At 34.6% G+C, this 26,295-nt stretch overlaps 1 protein-coding gene and 1 non-coding gene across 2 annotated transcripts; both read right to left on the reverse strand.

The window, feature by feature from the left end:
- Nucleotides 1-8,630: 8,630 nt before the first annotated feature.
- On the reverse strand, nucleotides 8,631-8,800 carry LOC138122494 (U2 spliceosomal RNA). Its single transcript, XR_011156531.1, has one exon. It is a non-coding gene; the product is annotated as a U2 spliceosomal RNA (small nuclear RNA).
- Nucleotides 8,801-22,994: 14,194 nt separating this feature from the next.
- LOC138140689 (ninjurin-B-like) lies at nucleotides 22,995-26,003 on the reverse strand. The gene is made up of 4 exons (XM_069061685.1): nucleotides 25,815-26,003; nucleotides 25,574-25,648; nucleotides 24,428-24,532; nucleotides 22,995-23,389 (listed from the first exon to the last, which is right to left on the reverse strand). The coding sequence occupies exons 1-4, from the start codon at nucleotides 25,909-25,911 to the stop codon at nucleotides 23,100-23,102; spliced, it is 567 nt and encodes a 188-aa protein (XP_068917786.1). The 5' UTR covers nucleotides 25,912-26,003; the 3' UTR covers nucleotides 22,995-23,099.
- Between the last annotated feature and the right edge of the window lie 292 nt (nucleotides 26,004-26,295).

Below are 26,295 nucleotides of genomic sequence, written 5' to 3' on the forward strand. Positions count from 1 at the left end.
TAAAATTTCGTTCTGCGAATATCTTAAACTCAGTTGGATCCATCCGCTGTTCCAGAGCCACCATATCTTGCAACTATAAGTGGGCACTCTTGGTGTAGAAATAGTGACCAGCTGAATGAAAAAAGGTAGAATTTTATCGATACAGGTGAAGGTTCTAATCACCCTGACGCTCTGCCTGGATGAATAGTTTTACGGGAGTACACGTGTGACAATGTTGGACCCACAGCTTTGATGTGGGACCATTACCTTCCAAATTATGCAATGTACTTTTGAATTTGGCTCTTAGGCTTTGGTAAGAGTTATTTTCCTTTACAAACAAGATGAGAGACTTTTCACTCTCACGTAGCTTATTCTCAGTTTCGGCTATTTCTTTCCCAGTCAAGTCTACCTCATCCAAAATAATGCCAGCCAATATCAGATAAGTCAAAATGTGTGCTCGTACAGCTCGTGAATAGGCATGACCATTCAGCATCTTGTCCAGGCCTATGATCTGTATAAATAGTCATAAATAGCGCCTTCAAGCAACTCCCTGCCATTATTGCACCGATACAACCCATGAATGACATGAGGAGATGGAACTCTCCAAGTCTCACAACCACGCAGCTTAACTCAGAATGTTAGCCACCCTCAACAATATCTCTGGCTTTAAGGAACAGTGGTTGATCAAAAGTAAAGAGCAGGTTTTTTGAAAATTACCTTTACTTCCCTCACTGGCTTCAAAGTGTGATGTGAACATTGTATCGTAATCAGTAGATGGGGCGCGGATGGATGAGACGAAAATAATTCTTGAGCGAGAAAAATCAAGACCACTTGTCACCTGCTTCATGAACCCGTTCCAAAGGAGCATACTTAAGGTGTTCAAGGAACAAGAACAAGTCTGGAGTTGAGGGCAGTATTTCACCACCAACTTCATAGACTCCCTGTAAGCTATTAACCACACATACTAAATTAATTTAAAATAACTTATTTAATCAGTAAAGACCCCATACGTGATGTTTGATGCGCTGAAACATTGTTTTCAATAATTTTTCCCAAATTGCATTTTCGAGGTTTTCGGTTATATGCCACTTTTGAAAGAAGCATTGGACCTGCAGCTGCCCCTCAGATCTCAATTTAAAGCTAAGTATATATACTTCAAGTTTATTATCAATGACTTTTCTCGTGGGAGGAGTATTTTTGACGATATTTAATAAAATAAGAGACGTAAACAAATTTGTTTCACTTCTTGGAAAAAATACCCAATTTTTGAGAGCTGTATCTCGAAAACTGCCGAACACACAAAGTTCGCTGAGGTTTCAAACTATACTGAATTTAATGTAGTTTAAAAAAGGTAACTTCAACTTTTTCTGTGAGACTCATATCTTAGGAGATACTGAGCAAAAACTGAAAATAGTGCCAAAATTTTGCTGTTCTTTGGCTACCACGCAGCGTGCACAAGTCTTTCGAAGTTGCAAATTTGGTTTTTTACTCTTGGCTGAGGTCCAAACAACATATTAAAAAATCAGAACTACATGACCTTTTACAAGGTCGATTGTTTATATTGACTGGACTAATAGGGTGATTTCAATCCTTTTGATTTCACCTCCAAAAGTCATTTACGCAGAATTATTTTGTGTCAAGGATACTCCACATTTTTTTCCAAACTTATTTCAGAATCACCTTGTATATGTACAGTTACTCCTGCAGCTCTGCACTGGGGTCAGTCAGGTCACAACACAACGTACAATGAAAGTTTAAAATTGACAAGTGACGCACAGTTGATTGTTTTTCTCTCGTTCCGCTAAAAAACTTGACTCCCTTGATTTTAGCTTGCAGTGTCGTGCTGCGAACGATTTTACCGTGTCGCATGAAACTAATTCACTGCCCGGGAATAAAATGTATGTGGTGCGCCTAAAGAAGTTTTCACTTCAAAAAAACGAGTGGAAGAAAACTTTTTGCTTGCAAAAAAATTGGTCGCAATCCTTACTGTTATAACATTAAATGATAATTTTGAAAGAGTGAAATGGAAATGATGGTAGTGAATCAAAATAGTCTTAGTCTTGAATATAATATTTAGGATCACAGCTAAAAAATACTAAAAAAATATTTGTAACTAGGATGTCGTGCTCATTGTTTATGGATATTACAATAAGTTACAACCAACCTCAATCAAACGATCCTACTTGAAATAGTTACAAAATGTTTAATAAAGTTTTTGCAATAATTACAGACTCCCGGTAAAAATACACAGCATCTATTAATGCTCATCACAAAGTTCGGCTAAAGTGCGGCTTCCTGCATAGAAAGGTTCATATAAAAAAGTAACACTTGCTATATCTATTTCTAATTTTAAATGACGTAAGGCCATTGCATCCTTCTATAAGTGGCAGAGAAAGTCTTTTGTTAAAACCTGCTTCATCTTCGGTACCTGCTAAACGAAACGACTGTACGAATTAATCACAATAAGTGTTCAAAGTGGCTGGGGTTATTGTCAATACAACACTGAAGGTAGCAACGGAACGATTCTACCACCTTTTCTAGAAATATTCTGTTGCGAATCCATCGGTTCCCGCTGAAAGTAGTCACTATGTTATATTTATAAAAAAATTAAATATGCTTTTCCATTTAGCCGTGGTGGCATAATGTAACGATTTTTTTATAATTTTTGTCCAAACATTAAGCGAGAATTCGTGTTGTAAATTGCATTCTTTAACAACGTGAGGATTTTCGTCTGCCGAGATATGTGTGTTATACATATAAAAAATCAAAACCTTTCTATGGTAAATTCAACCTCATCAGTTGTCAATACAATTGATACGTAAAAACTGTGCTGTTCATTTATTTTTGCCAGAACCCGTTCGCAAAATAGAGGTCTGTATTTCAACGTTAGTCTTAGGATGCTGGTCTCTGGTCGACCTCGATACTCACCAAAACAACCACCTCCTCAACGTTTTCATTTGTTCAGAGTGTTCTACCATGCTCGTAGGCTGCAACCTTAAAGGATTCGTGATCTTGGAGATGCTGCATGACAGGTAGACACCTTATAAATGGGACAATTTAAAAAATGTTGCATGTGAATTCTCCGGGTTTGAAAAGCGTTCGCTGAAGCCTCACGATAAGCTAACATACTGTACGTATATTTGCAACTCGAAAATGTACACATTTTCAAGAGATCACCGATTCAATGAACGTAAACAATAACCGTTTGATCTCTGATATAAAACTAATTGAATATCCGATTTCGGAAAAAACACATATTTTACAGAATTTCGACAGATTATAGTATATTGAGATATAAGGTTAGGAAGTGCATTATAACAGAATCTAGAAAGAGTTTAACGACAAATCGTTAAAAAATGACTCGAAAATTTTTATAGAAATGTAGATATTTTAACGATTTGTTGTTCATTAACGATGTCGCTACAGCTTACAAAACAGACCTCTAATATTTAAAAGTGAAGTGTGTTCAGTCTTCTAACCGTGCGGCCTAGAACCTTAAATAAATAAAAATAAGAAACACGACACAACTTAGGATCAATATGTTTTCGTTTCTTATAACTTTTTGCAAAAATATCCTTCGAAGAGAAAAGAAGAACAATCCCAAAACATCACCCACCAAACGTGAAAACTTTACAATACGTAAACATTATATTAAATAAAACAAAAATGGGTAGTTTGGAAAGGAAATATCCCTACATAAATTAATTTTATCTGAAAAACATTTTTGTTTATATACTGGATATCGCAGGAGAAAATTATGTCTAGGTAAATATTTAATTTGAATCATAATTTTTTATTCAATGGAAGGCAAAAAAGCTTTATTATAAGTAAATAATATTACGCGACAGTTTTTATGTTCTACCGAGTTTTAATGGATTACATTATTTTGTTGAAAAACAGTTTCAGAATTTTTAGTTACGAACAGCCTACAGGCATATTTCAGAATTATCCGATATTTTAATTTTTAAATATGTGCGTTTTTACCAGAGAATAATCTTAGCATCCCTTACAGTAAATTAAATGTAATGAATAAAATTTGAAAGACACAGTAGGTATATACTTACGCCCCACAATTTTTGTAATGGTAAAATGAATTTTGAAATTATAGGACATAAAAGACCAGTCTTTACCTTTACTCCACATTATACAAGCGTACGCGTAAAGTCATGAATTTTTCATGAATATTATTCTCCAATACGACGGTTAATTTTTATATGCAAATATATAAATTTATTATTGATAGCTTATTCAGAAAAGTGTGCTACAGCGTTCAAGTTAACATGAAATTACATTAAAAAAGGGTAATAACGTATTGCATCATCGACTTTTATGTACCTATAATTTTATGTTGCGTTATAATACAGGATATCTATAAATGTTTTTTTTTCACTTACATTGTAAGTACGTTGTTATGACATATGTAAGCACAACTTTTTTGACCTAGCGTTGGTTACTATTAACGACAAGATGTAAGTAATCACTTACCACCCCAGGGGAAGTAACTGCCAAAATTTAAACCAAACTATAGTACCTAGATTATGCACCGAGGGAGTGAAGCGCATGATGTTTACCCGAGGTGCAGTTTGTAGCTCGACGGTTCTACAAAGCACTGAGGGTAAAAATCATTCACTCCTGAGGTGCATATATTATTTTTTGCACGACCCAACGATTTTAATTTAAAAAATCCGAACATTTGTAACTGCTAGGTTAAGTTTAAGTGTCATGTTGACAGTTAATAAAAATAATTTTTGGCCTTTCGGATTTTTTCAGTTAAAATTTTTGAGTCGTGCAAAAAATAGTATCTGCACCTCGGGAGTGCATGAATGTTACCGGGGGTGCTTTATAGGACCCTCGGGTTTCGCCTTCAGGCTAAAAACTCGAGTAAAAAAGAAAATGAATATGAAATAAATATGTATCATAAAAGGTTGAACTGGCTATGCTTTTTTGCCCAAGGGAAAAAAAAGTTGACTAAAAGCTTGAGTTGGCTATGTTTTTTGCCCAAGGGGAAAAAGAGCCACTTTACTCCATACAATCAAGGAGTAAAATTGCTCATTATACAGGGTGATTCATCTTTTACCGCCGATGGCAAAATTGAGTTGATAATAAATTAAAATTGGGCATCTGTTTCAAAAAGGCGGGACAATAATATTTTTTTCCAAAGCTGGGTTGACTCGACAATCATTTATAAAACCCTGTATAAGTAGTCCAGTCAATATAAACATAAAAAAGGGTCCGACCTTGCAAAAGGTCATGTAGTTCTGATTTTTTAATATGTTGTTTGGATCTCAGCCAAGAGTAAAACACCAAATTTGCAACTTCGAAAGACTTGTGCGCGCTGCGTGGTAGCCAAAGAGCAGCAAAATGTTTGCACTATTTTCAGTTTTTGCTCAATATCTCCTAAGATATGAGTCTCACAGAAAAAGTTGAAGTTACCTTTTTTAAACTAGATTAAATTCGCTACAGTTTGAGGCCCAAGCGAACTTTATGTATGTGGCAGTTTCCGAGATAGATCTCTTCAAAAATTGGGTATTTTTTCCAAGAAGTGAAATTTTTTTGTTTACGTCTCTTATTTTATTAAATATCGTCAAAAATACTCGCCCCATGAGAAAAGTCATAGGCAATGAACTTAAAGTGTATTTATTTAGCTTTAAATTGAGAGCTGACGGGCAGCTCCACGTCCAATATTTCTCTCAAAAGTGGCATACAACCGAAAACCTCGAAAGATGGAATTTGGGAAAAATAAATGAAAACAAGTTTTCAGCGCATCAAACAGCACGTATAGGGCCTAAACCGATCAAATAAGTTATTTTAACGTAATTTAGTATGTGTGGTTAACAACTTGAAGAGAGTCTGTGAAGTTGGTGGAGAAATACTGCCCACAGCGCCAGACTTTTTCTGGGTCTGATTGTATGGAAAATCATCGAACACCCCAAGTATATGCTCGTTTGAAACGGGTTCATGGAGCAGGTGACAAGTGGTCTTGATTTTGATCGACCAAGAATTATTTTCCTCTCATTCATTGGCGCGCTTTAATTTGAGCTCCGGTGGATACATGTCTTGGCATATACAAGTATGTTTATCATTTTTACGGTCCACTGTGCTAGCTCACTGCTGGAGATTCCACGCACATGTGCCAATCCACCGTAGCTTTTCATAAACCACATCAGCAATCAAATCTGACCATAGGCCGGACCAAAATTTATCGGATCGGCGGATTGTAAAATTTTGTTCTATGAAAATCTTAAACTCAGTTGGATTCATCCGCTGTTCTAGAACCATCATATCTTGCAAATATAAGTGGGCACTCTTTGTGAAGAAATAGTGACCAACTGAATGAAAACAAGGTAGCATTTTATCGATAGTATACAGTTGAAGGTTCTTAATCACCCTAATGCTCTGCCTGGATGAATAGTTTTACGGGATTAGACGTGTGAAAATATTGGTCCCACAACTTTGATTATCTTCCAAATTATGCAATGCAGTTTTGAATTTGGCTCTTAGGCTTTGGTAAGTCCTATTTTCCTTTACAAACAAGATGAGAGACCTCTCACTCTCACGTAGCTTATTCTCAGTTTCGGCTCTATCTTTCCCAGTCAAGTCTACCTCATCCAAAATAATGCCAGCCAATATCAGATTAGTCAAAATGTGTGCTCGTACAGCTCGTGAATAGGCATGACCATTCAGCATCTTGTCCAGGCCTGTGATCTGTATAAATAGTCATAAATAGCGCCTTCAAGCAACTCCTTGCCATTATTGCACCGATACAACCCATGAATGACAAGAGGAGATGGAACTCTCCAAGCCTCACAACCACGCAGCTTAACTCAGAATGTTGGCCACCCTCAACAATATCTCTGGCCTTAAAGAACAGTGGTTGATCAAAAGTAACGAAGCAGGTTTTTTGAAAATGACCTTTACTTCTCTCACTGGCTTCAAAAGGTGATATGAACTGTGTATCGTAATCAGTAGGTGGGGTGCGGATAAATGAGAGGAAAATAATTTTTGAGCCATAAAAATCACGATCACTTGTCACCTGCTTAATGAACCCGTTCCAAAGGAGCATACTTGGGGTAGTTGATGATTTTCCATACAATCAGAACAAGTTTGGCGCTGAGGGCAGTATTTCTCCACCGACTTCACAGACTCCCTTCAAGTTGTTAACCACACATACTAAATTACGTTAAAATAACTTATTTGATCGGTTTAGACCCTATACGTGATGTTTGATGCGCTGAAAACTTGTTTTCATTTATTTTTCCCAAATTCCCTTTTTCGAGGTTTTCGGTTATATGCCACTTTTTAGAGAAGCATTGGACCTGCAGCTGCCCATCAGATCTCAGTTTAAAGCTAAATAAATACACTTCAAGTTCATTGCCCTTGACTTTTCTCATGGGGCAAGTATTTTTGACGATATTTAATAAAAAAAGAGAAATAAACAAAAAGATTTCACTCCTGGAAAAAATACCCAATTTTTGAAGAGCTGTATCTCGGAAACTGCTGGACGCACAAAGTTTGCTTAGGCCTCAAACTGAAGTGAATTTAATCTAGTTTAAAAAAGATAACTTCAACTTTTTCTGTTAGACTCATATCTTAAGAGATCTTGAGCAAAAACTGAAAATAGTGCGAAAATTTTGCTGTTCTTCGGCTACCACGCAGCGCGCACAAGTCTTTCGAAGTTGCAAATTTGGTTTTTTACTCTTGGCTGAGGTCCAAAGAACATATTAAAAAATCAGAACTACATGACCTTTTGCAAGGTCGAATGTTTATATTGACTGGACTAAAGATAGAATCGTAAAATATCTATACAGTATTTAAGTTTCAAAAATTATACCCCCAGATGGGAATTAAATAATCTTCCAGCCGATTTGACAGTTTTGTTAATCAAGTCGCCTTAATAAATAACGTGCAATATACATATTGTGTTATGATGATGATTCGCTACCATGTAGTACATCGTTTACGTTATGGAAACGATGAAACTAAACTAGCAGTCTAGAATGATAGTGTCGACACACATTTTTTTAATAATCAGGTACTAGAAGGTAGATAAGGTGCCACAATTCTCTTGATATAAGGTAGGGTGAAACAGTAGTGCTCTTGGGACCTCTTAAGATATTCTCTACGTGCTGATTTAACTTTCTCGGCCCTCCAAATTCGTAGCTTCGTCTTAATAGGATATAAGGAATTCATTGGTCGATACAAATCTTTTTTTTTTCTGGATCTGTTGTGCTTAAATATTCATCAGTAAATATTTGTTTAGATTTTTATTATTTTTTTTTTAAATAACAATAATATTATTGGAGTAATCTATGAAAATATACTTCATTTTGTTCTCATTCTATTTATGTAATTCGATGAATTGAAATTTTTTTCATTTTCATTACATTCCTTTGTTTTCCGAAGCCTGTTTTCCAACTGTGTTTTGTTTGAGGATTTAATGTAAACAAGTTAGGCTTTGTATCTTTCTTTACTAGAACTCATCCTTTATAAATAAAGAGACATATTTACTTAAAATTTTAAGCTCCATTTACATCGTTTCGATAATAATAACGTGTTGCTGGTATGTACCTCTAAAAAGCGATTGTTTCCCCTATAATAATTTACACACAATTTAAATCAAAAGAGAGGATCTTCAAAGCAAAACATCAATTTATTTATATACCACAGACTTAGTATTTTTTTTTTAATTGCAAGCCCCTAACCTCCATCAATTTCCAAAAATCAGTCTAATATACTGGCCTCGCATGCGAACCGTATCAGATATTAAGCTGATAAGAACAGATACTACACTTTGATCTTAGCCATAAGGCCGAGAAGCGGGTCTAAGGTAACAAACTTCTCATGTGTAAAGAAATAGACAAAATAACTTTTAACAGTAACAATTTTTAGTATGTGTTATAATTTTCTAGTAATCATTTTTTCAATTTGGAGAACTACTGTATGAGATCCACCGGATTTATAAATTATAAAAGCGACAGCTAAGGCATTTTCCTTTACAAATCTTTATTAGCTTGGTATTAATAATTACAGATACGAACAGTGGCTCTTAAACAGTGGAAACAGAGTTTAGTCGGTTTAGTTCAGTATAATAAAAACAGCAAATTGAAAAAACTGTCACTAAGAAAAATTGTTCATTTAACCTAGCTGTGCATCTCAGAAAAGTTTGTTACCTTAAACACCAAACACCCTGTACATACAGGGTGTTTTCGAAGTAGAGGCGTTCCTTTTAACATGTGATAGTATGCGTTGTTCTAAAGAATTTTAGCCAAAATCACCTTAGTAAAATGTGTGCGGCAATGAAGATACAATAAGTTAATTTTTTTGAAATTTTTGAAACCGGTCCTGCTCAAATTTACGCTGATTTGTTAGAAATTGGAACTGACAAAAAAAAATCAAATGAGCATGGACGTTAATCAAAACTACTGTCAGAGTTGTCGTCTAATTAGTCGAAATAGCTTTATTATTAGGAAAATAATGAGCTCACAGATATGTTGCAAATGCATGGGCAATGTTATCACGTTATCAGAATGCATCTGCAGCGTCCAGAGAGTATTGCAAAGCGATTTCCGGAAAGACACCATTCTGGGCCAGGTTAGTTATTAATCTAGTACAGCGGAGAAATGGACAGGACCGGACTTAAAATTTTAGAAAACAATAAAAATATACAATCAATTATCTCCGTTAATATACTTTATTTCATCCTGTGTCAAATTTCAATACTTTACGTCATCAGTTTGAATCCGGGAAAACGCAAAAAACGGCCGGATGCCGGTTAAGTGTTGCTATTGGAAACACAAAAGTAACAATCGCAATAACAATTATTCAGGTTTAAGAAATGTTTTATTCAAAACTACATCTAAATGCAAATTAACAATTTAACTATTTCGGCCACAAAGAAGATGCACTTACTTTCTCAGACTAAAAACGTTAGTTCACAAATAAAATAATACAACCATTTAAACCAAATCTAAAAAGTAGGCCAGCCAGCATAACCTCTTCCGTAATTTTCTTCACATTATTTTCTGATTTCCATTTACAAAAATGGCTGAATTGTTTTTGATACCTCTCACCAGACTTGCTAGGTATTAATTCAGCACAGGCTTCTGCAGATTTTCTTACAATTTCTGGAGGATTTGCTTTAGAAGTCATTTTGACGCACCAAATTATTTCAACAAAATAAACAATTGCCAAACAGCCGTTCCTAATCATGTTCTAAAAATGTGACTAGATTTGGAGCTTTTGTTGAATTATTTTGAAATTAATTTCAATGTTTCTTTCAAACGAAATTTGAGGCAGGATGAAATAAAATACATAACGACATTCGTCCGTGAACTTTTTTTACAGTACTCGTTTCGAGTTTCAAGACTCGGCTCCTTCGTCGCCTCGTCCTTAAACGTCTAACTCGTACTGTAAACTATGAGTTCCCGGACTTATACCGTTAATTACTATTGTCCAGCGAGAGATTGGGAGATTTTAAATTGTATTAAATTAACCCAACACTACAAAATGCACTAGATTAGATTAATTAGAGCATAATTTCAGGGCAAATATGTTACTGATTGAAGGATATATTTCAAATTTTACGTGCGCTAGGTACTACTTCCTCTACGTAGAATTTAGTGGCTTTTATGTCAACCAATCTCTCGCTGGACAAACTTTACAAACATTTTACTAAGAAGATTTAGGCTAAAATTCTTAAGAATAATGTGTAGTACCTCGTGTTACAAGGAACGCGTCAACTTCGAGAACATCCTGTATATCTAAAAAACCAAATTTGAAATTTGCGCATCACAGTGCTATTGGACTGTACCCACTGGACGGTACTGTCAAATGCACCGACCGCCGGCGCCGTCTTGATGATTGACATACCATCGCGGTCAAAAGTAACTGGGACAATGTGTTACTGTAAACACTTCTGTTAGAAATTATTATAAAACACTTTGTTACTTTCAGAACCATTTTTATTGATGACACATTTAGTGATGATACATTTGCTAATGACACATTAGACGACTTTGAGGGAGAGAGTCAATGTACGAATGCATCTGACTGAATCTCCCTCTCTTAACATTTTGACTTATATACTACCCCCATCCCCCATATTTCATCATCATGACCGCGTACTCGGACCATAGAGGCGACCATATATGGTCATACCAATGATCACACCACCTCGCTTTCATACTTCGCCATCGGGGGTGAAAGGGGCAAGGGTATCCTGGTGGGGCCATCGCGTTGCATGACGATACGAAATCGTCCCGAATTGTGGCGCAACTTTATGAATTCGAATATTTTCTTACACTTCCAAAACTCACTGAAACTCATCCAGTTTGGAAGTGTCTACGTTAACATACTGTCCCAGTTACTTTTGACCGCGTAGTACATATTTTACTATAGCTGTCTGGGCAAAGCTTTAGTGCCTATGATCGCCACGGCGCCACTTCTGGGGGGAGGGGGGAATGTCGCTAAATAATAACCTCACAAACGAATGTGATGAATTCAATGAAGTTGTCAAAGTGCAAAGAGGACAACTACACATGACTGCATGCATCATGCAGATGCATGTATGTGGACTGCATGTCAAAATCGTCATGATACACGTGACGTTCTCATATATTTGATAGCATGACAGTTAGTTGCTAACAGCAACCCCCGCAAACAACCCCAAACGTCAGAATCATGAGAACAAATGATTTTTCGGTCTACGCCCAGGCCGCTATAGACTCTCTGACAATCTAGCAGATCGTGGTCAAATGTTACTAACGTTACAACTAGTCTCAGTTCTTTACTTTAGGACAGTTTGTTTATGACAACTATCGTAATAACGACATTTACGGTTGAATGATTCAAGTTAAGTGATAGGTTTTCAATCTTCCCTCTACTGATCATACATTTTTTTTTAAATTATGTGGTATACAGGGTGTATTTGAAATACGTGTGTTAATTTTAACCAGTCGAAGGACACGCCAATTTATGAAACTTTTGTTTATAAGATTCTACAAAATTCGTAAAAGTTTTCCAAGATTTTTTGCCCCCAATTTTTACCAAACGAGTCGTTTTGTGTGATTAACAACTAGTCTCTATTTTTTTTATAACCATGAGAATTTAAATTTCAATTATGTAATTTTTTCTATGACAATGTAACTTTTGTGATAAGGCTCCGTTTCTATCACAACAGAAAATTGTCGCCCTTACCCATAGGCGGGTGTACATTTTGATGGCGAATTTATTCCAAATTTTAAGTCAATTTGTAACGCTTTTTTGTAAAAAAATCAAATAGAGAAAACGTTTCATTTAACAAGCTCTGCTAAGTGTTAAAATTAACACGCGCAATTTAAATACACCTGTATATTAATCGAGGCAATTAAATAAAATAATAGAAACTACAGTACAGAAATTATATTTGATGTGAAATGCAGACAAGACAAAAAGCCTGTATTAAAGTTTATATTTGCTGCACTTTGGCTTTAGGTGTTTAGATGTTATTCAAAGACTGGGAGCACCGACGCGACTGTAAAATGGGTGAGTCTAATTCGAGTACCTACTGGGATTCATTTGCTCAATCCACTATGGCATTTTACCCAGAGCTGTTTTAAATTTACTGAAAGCTTTGTGCGTGAGCGTATACAACTTGTACGTAATTAAAATTAAAACGCGTCTCGGCGACACTCGTTCACAATAATTATAACAGCCTGGTGATTTTGTACGCTTGATATCTAACTCAGGACACGTTTTCCCAAATAAAAACTAGACGCCAGCAAATTAAAAACACTCCACATAGCAAACTGTACTTCAACACATGGCAGGAAAAATAATCACAGCGAACTCGTTAAAATAAAGTTTATTATCACAGGGTTGAGTTTCACACTGGTATTTATGGCTGCTGGCGTTATAAAGTTTAAAGTGTGGCTTCATTATATTTCACACTTAGTTACAATAACTAAGGGATTGTGGTGTCGGCGCTCAATCCGCGAAGTACTAGGAAATGAACAACATGTCTTAAAACTTCTTTTCATCATTAGAGTATTGTCATAAACATCATTAAACTTCATTAAATCTGATATTGATAGTTTACAATAAGTTTCAGTGGGTTTTCCTTAAGAGGAGATGGCTATAAAGTAAAACAGCGGTTTTACGGTAATGAACGAGTAAATGTGAAAACATAACAAAGAAGCGATCAGTTTGGAAGAAGTTACGTTTTGGAAGAAGAATAACAAGGCGACGACAGGATAACTCGGGGTTAGAACTAAAAAGTAGCTAGAAGTACAGTCGATGGACAAATAAAACTGGTACAAAAATGACAATCACATAAATTCAAAATTTATAAATCTGCATCGTTTAATTACAGCTTTATCACAAATAGATTAACTTTGATATGACATAGGAGTATTATATACCGGGTGATCAAGAAGGACTGTTTAAGTTGGCAATACAATTAAGAAAATTTTTATTTATAACACTGTAACTGGATATGTTTTGTTGGTTTATTTGACAAATATCTGATATAGGTATAGCATTAACAACGACAAGCCACCAACAACCGGAAGTTACTCCTGTTATACGATTTAAAATACGATCCAGTGTTACCAACTTAAACAGTCCTTATTGATCACCCCGTAGAAATATATTATTTTATAGTAATATCGAGCAATGAAATTAATTTGTAATCGATTAGAGGATTTGAATCCGTACGTCTTTTGCGATTGATATGTCGAGACCTAACCTGTGTTTCAAGCTGTGTTTATTGGAGCGTGGAATTCAAGTAACAACATACGATTTCAGATTCATGGATAACTCGATTACAAATTAATGTGATCGCTCTTTACATAGAAATATCAAAGCGAATAAGTTAAGAACTAATACTTGGTCGGGGTATATACCATTACTGTCGATGACCATTTGCAGTCGACGAGGCATAGAAGATACTAAATCGCGCGTATATGCCGGTGTAATTTGCTGCCAGGTGTCGATAATCTTCTGTTGAAGTTCTTCGACAGTCGTAGGGCAAAAGTTGTTCTCGTACATTAAGTCGGCCTTACACCAAGGCAACAATTGGCAACATGTTGTTTTTAGTAATGTTGCCGGTCATTATTAAAAAATGTTGCAGGCAACATGTTGCCAATTGTTGCCTTGGTGTAAAGCCGCCTTTAGAGACGTCATACGTCCCGAATCATTCAAATCGGGGCTCTTGGTAGGCCATGGTAAACAATTAATTCTTTCCTGTTCCAAGTGTTTGTTGTCTCACAATTTTAGCCATGTTATAGGATAGTTATCATCACATTTTGTTTGCCACGCATCTGTTTTTCAGTTCAGTTTCCCGAATTCGCCTTCTTGCTATCTTTAGCGAGGCAGGAAAATTACTCTTTTCGGACACTCAATGGAAATGGACTACATTTCCTTATTACAAATCGTAAAGAAAAGTATCTCTTTTCTTTATAACAATCATTTCTTTATAGCAACAAAATAAACAATTATTAATTATTTACTGGAATAAATTTTAAACATACAACTATTAACGTTACATAAACTTATGCAGGGTTATTATAAATGTTTGTAGTCAACGAGCCCATGAAAACAAATGAAATTTTTTCTTTTGCCGTTCCATAGTTCAATACGAAAATGATACGAAGTAGATTATTATTCTTGACATTAGGAGGTTATGTTTACCTTCAAAAAATTCTTTGAATTATTAACCACAACAGTGAAGATTCGTTTAAAGAGATTGTTCCAACGTTTTAATACCGTGAGTAACAGCGACTAAAATCCATCAAGACGGGATTTGTTATCAAAGTGAACTTTAAAGTTCATATGGTTCAATCCATCTCATACGGACAATAAAATTTAATTTTCTCTATTTCAGTTTTGTAAACTTATCCACTGGTGTTTAACCACAGGTGTGTAGAACTGAATTGTTGCTGTTAAATTATTCAATGGGTACTGAATCATTTTTGTTATAAAAGTTTCGAGGAAACAATGTTAAGTACCACAAGATTCCAAAACTGTTGATGGAAAATGAGACAATTAAATCATTGTAAATAGACATTTTATTTATGTGTTATATGGCAAGAAATTAAAGCTATTTAACTGTCCAGCAAGGTTTTATTGTTGTTAATGTGCATTAAATGATTTCCAATGTTATAATGTGGAGGAGAAGGATAGACAAGATGGGGGACGTCAGACAGGTGCATGTGTTGATCCAATCTGGAATAGTTGTTAATGAAATCAGCAACAAATATGGAAGAGGAGGTATACTTATTAGTTCTAACGTCTCCCTGAGTACAATCAGGTTATGAACTTACAGCAGGACCACAAGGGCATAGTAAAGGGGGAGGCCAGGTGGGCCCGGCCCACCCCAGAATCCTTCTGGCCCACTTCAGAATAAAAGTAAAACACATTAAAAACAAGATACATCTGCAATATCTATCTATCATCTGTCTGGTTTAAAGTCTGGCCCACCCCAGCAAAAAATCATTGCTACGCCCTTGCAGGACCATGCCTTGTTGGAAAAGAATGACAAATCCAAAGTTCTGTTATCATTTAGGTTGTTTAAAAACCAGCTGCAATATGCAACATGACGTAGATAATCTGCTAATTTCAGTTCTTGAAACAATGACATTTTATAAGGGTGCAAATTTAATCTTTTCTTCACAATTTTCTGACATGTGCTCAGTGCTACACCTGACTGTGCTGACAGCAATGATGTTCTGGGATTTTGTTCCATTCTCTCTCTCAAAACTTCACCAACTTGAAGCCTTCTCGATGACTTTTCCTTTGAAGCATCTCTAGTTTTGTCTATTCACAATCCATCGAATGTGGGTCATTAAAGATTGTTCCTCTATCTCTAAATTAGGAAACTTTGAGAGATATTGATCCTTACATGATTGCATTCTGTTTTCATGTCGTACACCATTTTAATAAAATGAAATAATAATGAAAGTAGTCTGTTCCACGGTGTACCCCATTGCAATCCTACAAATCCTTTTTATCCTGGTAATTATACAGTTTAGGTCGACAAATCTGACGCATGCGCAAATGGAACTCCGAAATTCCAAAACTCAGTGAATTTAAAACTGGGCTCAATATATACGGGTCCAGCATGAAGCATTGTCTGTTTTTAGGTACTTTAAATATTTAAAATAAATTGTTATTAAACAATATGGTAACATCGCTAGCAAAATCCGCGTGAGATTCAATCATTTGCGCATGCGTCAGATTTGTCGACCTGTATAATTACCATAAAGGTACTTGAAACTTACAGAATTTTACTAACCTAACCTTGATCACTCTTGTATACTCATCGTCGTCGTCTGTGGTCTTAACACTCTTAACTTTTACTAAAGACTTATTTTGATTCGAAGGAAAAAAATGCGGTAATCAAGTGATTTGACATTAACAGCGACTTTTACCGTTTCAGTTGGTCAGGAGCTCACTCATACCAATATTCCACTAGATACAGTGCAGAATCGAAACAAGGCGGCACAAATTCATGGCCTACTTGGACTACAAACATTTATAATAACCCTGTACTTGTAGATTGTTGCAACTGTAAATCATTAAATGATAGTGACGATTTTGATAAAACCTCCTGATGAACTCCTCCATTCGATGTAGAAGATGATGAATCGCTACATGCACGAGCCTACTGTAATTCAGTAGGTTCTACGACAAAATCTGATGGATTCTGGCATCCACTGTCTGACGATAATGGCTGATTTAAAAATCATTTTCGAAGTCGTCATTTTATTGTTAATGCTTTCTTCTATATATCCTTCTGGAGTTGTGTTTAATCGCCATCCTCTATGACTTTTCAGCCTCCTGATGTCCGTTCCACCCTCAGCAAGAAAAGTAGTTGACGTTCGACGTAGACAGTGCCCAGTGTAACCGTCTGGGTCGGGCAGTCTCAAATGATGGGCAATTTTCTTCGGCATCTTGTAGAAACTGTGGATCCCTACAGGTTGGTACTATTGGGTGCATAAAAAGTGGGACATCAAATTTGTCAGTTTTGAAAAATTCGATGTACTTAGTTCAAATTTTATTGTCATTTCTTTTGACACTATTCTAGCTGACAGTTTAAAAATTTATTTTATACTCCGATTTTCCTTTTCCAAATGCCTCCTTCTTTTCATAAAGGTAGATTTTGATTTGGACTTTGCGTTAAATAAATATTCACTATGTATTATACTAAGGCGGTCTCAAGTTAATGAAGATCGCCTTGTATATACTTACTTACACTCATTCCCTACAACCCACAATACTTAATGACAACGTCAATCAATTCAAAATAGGGTTAGAATTAGATAAGGCTTATTTCACATTAAAAGTCAAGACAATGGGTCATATGCGTAAACCATTAGCAAATGCTTTTACTTGTATTAGTGAGAGATAGAAATACATGGACTCTATTAGATAGAAAAAGACAAACATATAGTATAAGCAAATGCTTATTCTTATGCATACTACCCATTGACGTTGATGTCCCACTTTTTTTGCCCGCAATAGTACTGAACATTTATTGTTCATATAAAATATGAAGAATTTTGAGTCATTGATATGTTTTAGACGCAAGCTTACATATCTCCTGTACAACTCAATATTATTAATTCTTTTCATTTCCGTCATAACGGTGAATATGCGCTTCTTCTTTGTCGTAGTGTAATGGAGGGTAACAACCAAAATAAAGTCTTTCAGCCTGTAATCAAATGTAAAGATAAAACTAAAACATTTATTTATTTATTCAAGAAAATTAACCTTTTCATAAAAAAAAAGCAAGCATAACTTCTTCGTCGATGTTCCTTACATTCTTTGAAGTCCTCCAGGAATTGAAAATATTGTAGCTCTTCTCATATTTATCTCGTGATTTTGAGGGTAATAAACTAGCAACAGCTTTAAATGCTAGTGCCGATATTTCAGGATGATTTACATTATTTCTTTCCATTTTCACATAATTTCACGCGACCACACTTGACAAGATTTTTGTTTACTTATTTTTGTTTAGTTGCTGTAGTTGCTGCAGTGATGGAAACGGCAATTTGAATCTCGCGCTTGTCAGGTATTTTTTAAACAATTTCTTATAAAAAGTAATCCATTTCCATTGAGTGTCCGATTTTTTTTAAATGTTTTATTCTTAAAGAAAAGTAACTTCTTCTTTACTCATCGCGATAAGAATACAAATAACTATTTTCGACCTCCGTCTAGAAAAACTGATTTTCCATTCGTCTAAATCGTCTGGAAAATAGCATTTTTCTAATTTTGACATATAAAGTGACACTTTTCAAAATTGATTAACGTTTGGAAACGTCACACTTTTTGTAACTGGTTACGAAAAGTAAAATCTTTCCGAACTGGTTAGGAAAAATGTATTGTGTCACCAGTTACGAAAAAACAACATAAAATGAAGAAGACTTTCAGCGTTTAAATGTAGATTGATTAATTATTATTAATGTAAATTAATGTACTTATTTGTTGATTATCTCGTTTTTCTATTCCGAATATTGACTTCCACAGTGTGGAAGCTTCTAGAATCTAGAGTCTCCTTTTTCTCGAAATAAACCAGTAAAATTTTTTCGCTGATATGCGTCATTTTTTCCTTCACACCATTTTTCAAATTTCTCGTAAGCCAATATTATATTGTTATACGAGTTGCACAAGACAGTCTATTGTCGAATGAACGAACGCAGTGAGGAGTGTTCTAAAGGAACGAGTTCGGCAACATGTCTTGTGCAACGAGTGTAACATGCTATTTTTTCTTCTTCGGCTTCATTAATTTATTTTTTTTAAATATAAAATTATTATCTAGTGGCTTTTATTTTAATGGAATAGGGTTGGTATTGACGAAGCAATTAAATTTTCAATGTTCTCCCAGATGTTGTTACAATAATAATCTACCCCCTTAATAGTTTATTTTGATCCAAAACATGAATTCAGGTTCAAATGACATCACATTTAACACTGAAATTTACTTTCAATACCAACGCCAAATTCAATTATCACTAGAAACGATGCTACACAATTGATCTCTGTGAAACTGTTTTCGGTGTCACAAAATGCTCATTGTGACACCGAAGTAGAAAAATCATTTTTGGCTCTTGGCTTGTTCGAGATCGAGATCACGGACGAAATCGCATTTTGTGCGGTCTCTTCTATATCACTTGGTATATCATCTGAATTTGAAGACATTTTGAATGTTGCCAGTAAAACTCACTGCATTTACAAAACAAACTTGACACTGTCATATTTTTTTATTTTTAAGCAAAATAAGCGTGCCTACTTATCTACTTGATAGTTTAGGACAATTATTAATAAAATTCATTATGCCGTTTAAAGTTTGAAGAAACGTTTTTTGTAAAAATTAGAAAAAATCTTGTAACACGTTCGGAAATGCAATTTTTGTGTATAACGCGTGTTATTTTACGGGATCTCGCTGCGCTCGTCCCGCAAATATCCCACTCGGTACACAAAATAACGCATTTCCTAACTGGTTACATAAATAGCTATTCCTAGGCAAGAAAATGGAAAAAGGAATTAGGTTGGCAGCACAAAATGTCAATGTCATGTGAAATTTTTGTACAATTTTTCAAGTGTGAAATATTAAAGCCGGGCAAATTTGTATCCTTTATCGCAAACTGTATATTGTGTATAGAGGGGGATATCAAGCGATGGGTTAGGAATAACAGAAAGGATGACGACGATTTTAAATATTTGAGGAATTGGTTGATTTTTGTCTTGACAGTCGCTTCTTGGATCCATTATGTTAGCAATGGAAGAAGAATAAATTCCATATCCGGTAATATCTTAACAAAAATTATTATATTGTGGCCCCCAAACCGTGCTTGCACTTGCAAAATGGCATTTTCTAGTCTTGTGATACAAATAACTATTTTGTGCAACCGTACGCGAAACGAGCACTTCGCGTACCTAAAGGAAGCCGCGCAATTCAATTTGGCGGCCGTTCCTTTTAACGACGGCCGTTAAAGTAAACGTCATTTTAATATTTGATACAAATCAGAGTTTCAATGTAAGACTGGCGTTTAGATTTTTCGGGTATGAAATTACAAACCGCAGAATTTATAATACGTACTTTTTACCTCTGGAGGAATATCTATACGAAACTGAAACATCACTTTCACCACAATTCTCTTCCGACATTTTTACGATTATTTACAAAACGCATTGTTTTATTTATGTCTTTCCATTTCGACATCTAAGCCGGATTTAAATGTATTTATTGACAGTGAATACATTTTGCTTGTTCGTTTTATAATACATAATTACAAATTTTCGGCTGCACAAAAACTTTTGTGTACACCTTGGCCGCGAAATCCTTTAACATCCCCAGGATCTGCCTCGGCCGCAAGCGGCCTCGGCGACAAATTTTCTCTCGGTACGTTAAAGAATGATTTCGCGGCCTTTATACAGGGTGAGTTTATCAGAGAAAATGTCGAAAACCTATATACCGTTTTTGGATAAATTGTAGCGTTTTCTGAAAATAAAATTGTTCCCTGCTGTTTTGGGACTGCTGAAATATTGCTTTGTTCACGAAAAAATTTATTGACCTAATTTTTATCGGTGGCCTGCAAAAATTACAGTCGTTTACAATGCCAGAATATTATACCGAGAAGTATGCAGATATACATTTTATGTGTGGGGACCGTAGCGGATGTGCCAATGCTGCTGTCCTAAGGTATGCTAATGCTTGTATTAGGGCAAACGAAGGATATTGTGAACATTTATTAATTATTATAAATTTTTTCAATACAAATAAATAAAGTTACACCGAAATTAACGAATCTTATTAGTTGGTGGTCAGTGCTCGATTTCAAATCTCTTTAGAGGTTGATCGAGATGTGGTATAATCACAAATAAAGTTGCAGAAATAATTTTAGTTCTTTGCAACAATAAAAGGAGACTTACCTCAAGGTTGTGGTGAATGCAGATAATTATTTTGAACATTTTATTGATTTTGGCAACAAAAAATGCAGTCCTGGTAGTTCTGGATGAGATATTATCCAAGGGAAATATGTAAAACCGAAACGTCATTGTGACAGTAGGTACTCGATAAAATCTGACAAATTGTTTATTGTTGCTGAGTAATTAACGTTCATTACAAAACGTTAACTATTTATTTAATTATCACAACAATAAAATGGTGTTAAACCTCCCAAACAGTGGGGCACCATTTTAAATTTTTATTTTTGAGAAAACCATTCATGTTAGGAAAAAATGGTATTAAGCTGTCCGACCACATTTTCCCTCTCAAATTCACCCTGAAATTCTTGGAAGACCATTCCCTAACACCCTGGATACAAATAACTATTAAGGTACACTTTTTTTGGTGACAATTTGCCGAGTTGATCGAATGTAACGGAGAAGTAGTATGATAAATTAATTTCCAAACAATGCGAATGTATATTTCGTTCACTGCTGTGGACGTTCAGTTACCTTCGTTAACATTTTCTTTGCACAGTCTATTATTTCTCAATGCAATCAATAGCAATGCATACTTTTTCAATCAATTTTAGTTATATAGCTAGTCTTTCCTCTGCACTGAACATTCCCAGAAAATTTGTTTATTTGATTTATACTCAACAACTCATTAAATTTGTCAAATTCCATTCAAAAATATGATAAACAGAAAACAATACTGGTTCTGGTTATGTGGGGACGATAATGATTTCACTGGAATTACTTCTAAAGTTTCGCGAAAAGTAGTTATAGTTTTACATGGAATATTTAAATTCAATCTGGATCTATCGATCCCTACAACAAAAACATCTTTTTCAGTGTTGGACATTTTCTGGACAATTACGAATTCGATTTCTTACTTAGGTACTTGAATATTCGGACAAGTGTGTGGGGGTTATTAGATTCGATTCGTTTTAGCTCGGTTCGACTGGAGCAGGGGACAACAAAAAAATTAGTTTTATAATCTGTAAGCACTTTATATGTATGATCGTTGTAGATAATTAGTGATATTTGATATTTTCAGAATGTATAGGTATGAATGAATAAGTGAATTAGGATACCTGAGTTTATGTGATACTGAAAAGGTTGGATTTTTTTAAAATAACTTCTACTTAAAACGAAAACTCAAGTCAAAGAAGGCAAGAAGAAGTTAATACAGCGAGTTTAGGTCCGCTTTTTCCTGAATCATTTATTTCCATTGTTTTGGAGACGGTACGAGATGAGACCAGCTCAGGGGGGCACTTAGTTTCAATCTGGACGGTTTCAAATAAAACCGTTTCGCTCTTTCCATTTTATATTGATTACCTTTTACGCGAGCAAATGCATTCATCGCTCACATCTCTTTTTTTTGCTTTTGCATTTGCTTATAATAATTTATGACACAACGTTTTCACGTTTTTGTCATTCAGCAAAACAAGCAAACAATTTGTTTTTTTGATAATGCTTAATGGAGTGATATTTTTAATCAGTAACAGTTAGTTGTGAGTAATCAAAAAACCGGCAAAAGAATAAATAAGTAACAAACCAATTACTTACAAGTTAGATATTTGTGTACACTCGTATATCCCATTTATATGAAGCTAATCGATTAATTACTTAATTAATACTTAAATAAAATCCAGTTTCTATAATATTGTACAGTTGTAATAATAACAATAATGATATTTATTTATTTCAAACTATAATATAACACACATTACTGATACTCATTTGGATTTACGAAAAATTAACCGTTCAATGCAAAAATTAAAGTTGGAAAGTCAGTAGAGATACTACATCCTATCTGATTGAGCAGGAAATAGATGAGCAAGACTAAATATAATATTCTTACTGATATTTGATACGATTTCTTACATGTTGAAAGCAGTGACAGAACCAGGATTGGTGTATTTTCAAGTAGCTCAGAAACAAGGTTTTTAAAAATGCATTGACAATCCTCGCACATCTACTTCTTCATTTTTGAAGAAGTCAAGTTAGGCTTTCCATGTTAATTTTATTGCTTGTAATTAGATAACACAAATAATCGCCAAAATCTTTGTATAAAATTAAATACATTTTGTTAATTTCAAATTTTATTCTGTAGAATTACACAAATTGTATATACATTATATAATATTTGATGTGATTACATTCTTTTAGGATATGATTGATGAAAGTTACTATTTTGTATTTGTAATTGTAAAACTAGCAATAAAAACATTAATAATTGTTACTAGAAATATACCAATGACGACGTAGTTATTGATTTTTTTTGCTGTTTTGTCTTTAGATTGTCCTCGCAAATCGAGTCGACCTTTAAATATCAACGAAACACCCACTCCTATTTGCAAAATTAACGAAATAACTATTAAAAACAAATTCAAATAATAAGTAGAACTGTGACTGTTGAATTCAATTATGTAACGTAGCTGATTAGCGTTTGCCGTTATCAGTGCTATGTCCATCATTCCTTAAAAAAAAGATTATTATTTTTAACCAAAATGAAAAACAAGAGCTCGGTGACAAATTGTATAATCCAATTTTTTGCATAACAGTCAAATATGTATACTGGGTGCCCCAAAATTCGCGGAACAACGTATGAGTACGTTGTTAAGTAGTCATTAAGATATCAGGTAAAAATGTTTGAAAAAAAAATCTTCTTTTTTGTAGAAGATATGGACCTATTCGTTACACTAAATGTGGCAACATTTAAAAACATTCTATGCATCCCGATAGCCTGAAAATATGTATTTCATTTTTGTTGTATCCATGGAAATAAGAGGGAAAAATCAAAGCCATGTTGCCGCACGCTATTTGAGGTAAAACGAACATAAAATGACTACGTGGAAATGCTGGAAATAATGAAGAAAAAAACTGCAAACCTGATCACAATCGTTCAGAATTATTAGGTCACTGGCTAGTAAAAGACAAATAGTCAAAATCTTTTTTAATATTTAAATAAATGAGATCAAAGCTGCACCTTTTGAGCCCCCATATCTTCAAATCTAAGAGGTATAGGATTTTTAAATTATTTTTCTCATTATTTTCTAACGTGAGTAACATTGCCTCATTGAGTTGTTCCGCGAATTTTGGGGCACCCAGTATTTCCGATTGATATCAGTTACCAGAAGTAATAAATTTTATTATTGAACATTATACCGGGATATCAAGAATTATCTTGGTCAAAGGTGGTCATGGATTTTCAAATAATTGTCGAAAATTTGTGTCAAATCATTTTTTGAATGTCAAAATCAATTTTCGAGATCACTTCCCACACTTTGCAGTAATGGCGAAGGATTTTTATGCATGCCTTACAAATTGTGTTGGTGTGTTTTGCGAAATTGGCTCTGTGACTCATGAAAGGTGCTGGTAGGCCAATCGTTCGTACCGAAGAAATCGTCGCACTAAGTAAGTTGAGACGGACGTTTTCCAATCCATGGCCACCTTTGACCAAGATAATTTTTGATATCCCGGTTAGTACTGCACATTGCAGTGCTCCAGTGCTCACCTTGAGCTACTGTCTTCTTTGCGGCGTACGTATTACTTTGTTTTTCTGTAATATTTGAATCGAGAACATCTTCCCCAGTATTTACATCTTCTGCAGTTTCAGAATCTAAAAAAATTAATAAATTTCATATCTTTTTGAATAATATGTAATGAAAATATTTCATTCAAGTTATTGCAAATGTAAAAAAAATAAATATTCAAAAACACATTTTCATTTATCCATTTGATAAAACAATATTAATAAAATGTGTATATGTATATTCATTAATTTTAGAACTGTTAAATTTTTTAACTTTCATCTACAACTTTGGTAAATGCCTGGATATCCCTATATTATATAACGGGTGACTGTTAAAATTCTGCTGAAAAGGCCATAAGCCTCAGCGGCAGTAACAACATAAATTGTAAATATTGTAAAAATTATAACCATAAAATGTACCAAACAAAACTGAATAAAATGTATTTGAACTGAACTGTTAAAATTTTCACTTAGGGTTGGCTATGGATCATTCTTTGTTTTCCGTTGCACCTTAGACACTGACAAGTTTGACATTTCAATAAATGTTTCAATTGTACTGACTGACATTTGACGTTCGTTCTTGCGTGTGTCTAAAGTAACAGAAAAAATAAAAACTCGTTCAAAGCCAACTCCAAGTGAAAATTTTAATAGTCACCCGTTATTATAATTCCAACACATACAAATTTTATGTTTGCTTGCTTTTTTGTAATTTAATTGAATTGCACCCCTGCACCCCTTGTGCAGCCAATGCCTGAAAATTATGGTTAGACGAATAAATATTTGCTTTATTTATAATCCATTATCATTTCTTATCATAACAATTTGTGCAATAAACATAATTCAGTCGTGAGAGAAATAATAAAATAACACGTTTGATGTTTTAAATTCAGATGATATAATTAGGATTGAAATGCATTGAGGTTAAATATTGATGTGGTTTTATCTGAACCTGTGTTAATTTGAAATTAAATTTATTTCGGCATGTTTATCTCTAAAAACATTGTTAATTATTTCCGCTTTTTGATCAACTAACAAACAGATTACAACTAACAGTTGATGTGTACACAAAACTAGTTTTAATATGTATTGTACAATGTAATTTCGATAATTTCCACACTCAGAACGTACCGTATTTCTCTTCCACTGAAGCCAGGTTGTTTATTTCGCATTTTTTAAATTCAGTTTCCTCTGAAATTGATGTTTCTGAAAAAAAGAAAAAAATACCCGTAGCAAATATAAATATATACTAAGTACTTATTGAAATATGCGATTGTTTATCTTTTAAAATCGTATTGCCTCTTCTAAGAAAAAATATTATTGAATATATAAGACAATAATGCATAATATTACAAAGTTATTACATATTTACCTTGCTTTTCTCTATCTTCATTGTTGACATCGATAACAACGTACCCGTTTTTGTCAACAAAATTTTGCTGAGTCAAATTTTCGCTTTCCACTACCATAATCTATTTAATTATATTTTACGTGTAACATAAGAAAAGCTCTCTGTTGAGTTACAACTGAAAAACTGAGCATTTGCTCCAGATACAACAACCTAATGTGGTTGATAAGAAAATCCAATCATAACAGGAAGTTTTTGGTCTAATTTGATAGTGCAAACCTCAAGTACTGTTCAAGTGCAATAATAGTGAGTGATACAAAGTTACCTAACGGATAGAAGCCTAGAGGTCGATGAACAAACCACGATCGGGGTGTCGTGTGGGGTTCCCCAGGGATCGGTGCTAGGACCCACGCTATGGAACGTGCTGTACGATGGGGTGCTTGGACTAGAATTGCCGGAGGGCCTAAGGCTGATCGCTTTTGCGGACGATCTAGCTGTTCTGGTG

The sequence above is a fragment of the Tenebrio molitor genome, chromosome 1 (genome assembly GCF_963966145.1).
Source record: "Tenebrio molitor chromosome 1, icTenMoli1.1, whole genome shotgun sequence".
Classification (NCBI taxonomy): domain Eukaryota; kingdom Metazoa; phylum Arthropoda; class Insecta; order Coleoptera; family Tenebrionidae; genus Tenebrio; species Tenebrio molitor.